This window comes from Pinus tabuliformis, chromosome 2_1 (genome assembly GCF_031772625.1).
Source record: "Pinus tabuliformis cultivar Carrire ecotype Pingquan chromosome 2_1, CPIR1, whole genome shotgun sequence".
NCBI classification, from domain to species: Eukaryota; Viridiplantae; Streptophyta; class Pinopsida; order Pinales; family Pinaceae; genus Pinus; species Pinus tabuliformis.
Window position 1 is genome coordinate 128,091,927 of NC_142299.1, and position 2,440 is coordinate 128,094,366.

A 2,440-nucleotide genomic window follows, 5' to 3' on the forward strand; every position below is an offset into this window, starting at 1 on the left:
CTCATATAGGAAAAAGAAGAAAAACAGTTTATGAATTGTGATCCACACACAGGAAAAATGACAATAATAGTTTAGGACACATTCTAAAAATGACCAAATAATAGGTTAGTGATCAGATTCTTAGGAAACCAAAGAGAAATTAATCCCAGCCCTTGACTTCAAAATAAATCTGTCAAAAAAAAAAGAGTCAGAAATGGTGGCTTTTCAAGTCTGAGCACGCTCCTTTTTGAGATCCCATACCTGCTGATCACGTCACCATGAATTGTAAGTTTCCGAAACTTGTTATATATACCATATAGATATGTTTGTATATGGTCAAACACAGTCTCGTGATTTCTCCGAAGTCTAAACCCCATTGTGTTTTTGGGTTTTGCTGGAGAGCACTTGAGCGATGGAGGAAATTAGTGGTTTCTGGTACTATGTCATGATTTTCATGACATTATGGTTGGTTTTAAAGGTCATTAATATGTCAAGAAAGGGCGCAGGCAAGCTGCCTCCAGGGCCTCCCGGATGGCCCATTGTTGGGAATCTTCTCCAGCTCGGGGGGAAGCCCAACGAGTCTATGTATCGCCTTGCTGCAAAATACGGTCCTCTGATGACCCTTCAACTCGGAATGAGAACCACAGTTGTGGTTTCATCTCCGGCCATGGCCAAGGAAGTATTGAAGAACCATGACCAGATCTTTTCTGGACGCACTGTTATAGAAGCGGCCAAGTGCCTCTCCTACAGCGACACTTCTTTGGTATGGAACAACTGCGGGCCTCGGTGGCGTATGCTTCGAAAATTCTGCAACACCGAGCTGTTTAGTGTGAAGAGACTGGAGGCCTTGCAGCATCTCAGAAGAGATCAGGTCTTTTCCACCATTCAATCCATTTTTGAGGATTCTATAAAGGCGAAGGGGGTGAATCTTGGGCACACTGCGTTTCTTACCAGTCTGAATCTGTTGGGCAACTTGATTTTTTCTCAAAATATGTTCGGACGGGACTCTCAGGCCGCTGAAGAATTCAAAGAAACGGTCACCAAAATGATGGTAATTGGGGGAAAGCCGAACCTGGCTGACTACTTTCCCTTTCTCCGAATTTTGGACCCTCAGGGGGTGAGCCGCGATGTAAGCAAGAATATTGCCATTGTATTTGAGCTGCTGGATCGATCCGTAGAGGCTCGCCTCCAGAGTAGAAGAGAGGGCAGAACTGATGACAGCGGTGGCAAGGCAAAAGACTTTCTGGACATTTTACTTGAATACAGAAGCGAGAGCGGAGAAACTTTCACCAAGAAAGACATTATCCCCTTTCTATATGTAAGTCTAATTCTTCAATACTGAAACCTATTTGTCTAATGGTTTAAAAGAGATTTTCAAATTTTATCAGGTCAGACTCAATTTGCTGAAATTCTTGATGTGCAGGACATGTTCGTGGCGGGTAGTGAAACGAGCAGTGCCACAATTGAATGGGCAATGGCAGAGGCAATTCGAAATCCTCGCATAATGAAGAAAGCTCAAGCAGAATTGGATGAAGTAATCGGGACAGGTAGAAGAGTTGAAGAAACTGACATCGATCGCCTGCCTTATCTTCATGCAGTTGTGAAAGAAACGTTTCGTTTGCACCCGCCAGCGCCTCTGCTGATCCCTCACAGAGCAGAGAGCAGTTGTGAAGTAGCAGGGTACATGATACCCAAGGACACTCAGGTGCTGGTAAATGCTTGGGCCATAGGAAGAGACCCAACCATCTGGGATGAACCCACAAAGTTCAAGCCTGAGAGATTTGTGGAGTCTGAGATGGAATACAGGGGGCAAAACTTCGAACTGATTCCGTTTGGAGCAGGAAGAAGAATTTGCCCTGGGCTTCCTCTGGCTCATCGGATGGTTCACGTGGTCACGGCTTCTCTCCTCCACTCATTCAACTGGTCTCTCCCGGATGGCATCACAACAGATACCATGGACATGAGTGAGAGGTTTGGAATCACCCTGCAGAGAGCTTCTCCATTAATTGCAATCCCCTCACTGCGCTTGCCCTCTCATCTCTTTAACGATCAGCATCACTAGCAAACTTCTTTCTCTCAACCAATCCTCTATCTAACTATCATCATTTCCTCGCATGTAGATGTATGTATGGATGTCAGACATTTCTTGCATATCATCATTTCCTTGCATGTAGATGTATGTATGTATGTCAGGCCTTTCTTGCATAATATAATATAATAGGAAAATAAAACAGTTAGTTTATGCTGCTACTCTGAGTAACATAATTGTTAATGATGCAGTTATCATATGCAGATATCAAATTCTATATGCAAGAAGTTATCTATGATAACAATAATGGGATGTCATGTTTGTTTGTTGTTCCTCAAATATATTAATCTAGGAGCAATACTGACTATACTAAAAGAATGAAGGTAGGTCACTGTAATAATATATGTCATGCTCATGTTGGTTTGTATATCT

General features: G+C 43.0%; 1 protein-coding gene across 1 annotated transcript; it reads left to right on the forward strand.

The window, feature by feature from the left end:
* Positions 1-320: 320 nt before the first annotated feature.
* LOC149199108 (geraniol 8-hydroxylase-like) lies at positions 321-2,221 on the forward strand. Its single transcript, XM_089402300.1, has 2 exons — positions 321-1,297; positions 1,403-2,221. Exons 1-2 carry the CDS (start codon positions 392-394, stop codon positions 2,039-2,041), a joined length of 1,545 nt encoding a protein of 514 aa, XP_089258426.1. The 5' UTR covers positions 321-391; the 3' UTR covers positions 2,042-2,221.
* Positions 2,222-2,440: the final 219 nt, after the last annotated feature.

What these genes read in the sequence shown, in the direction of transcription:
- LOC149199108 (XM_089402300.1), top strand. Translation starts at nt 392, where the DNA reads ATGGAGGAAATTAGTGGTTTCTGGTACTATGTCATGATTTTCATGACA. An exon ending in ACATTATCCCCTTTCTATAT is followed by an intron (nt 1,298 to 1,402) that starts GTAAGTCTAATT and finishes CTTGATGTGCAG; the next exon opens with GACATGTTCGTGGCGGGTAG.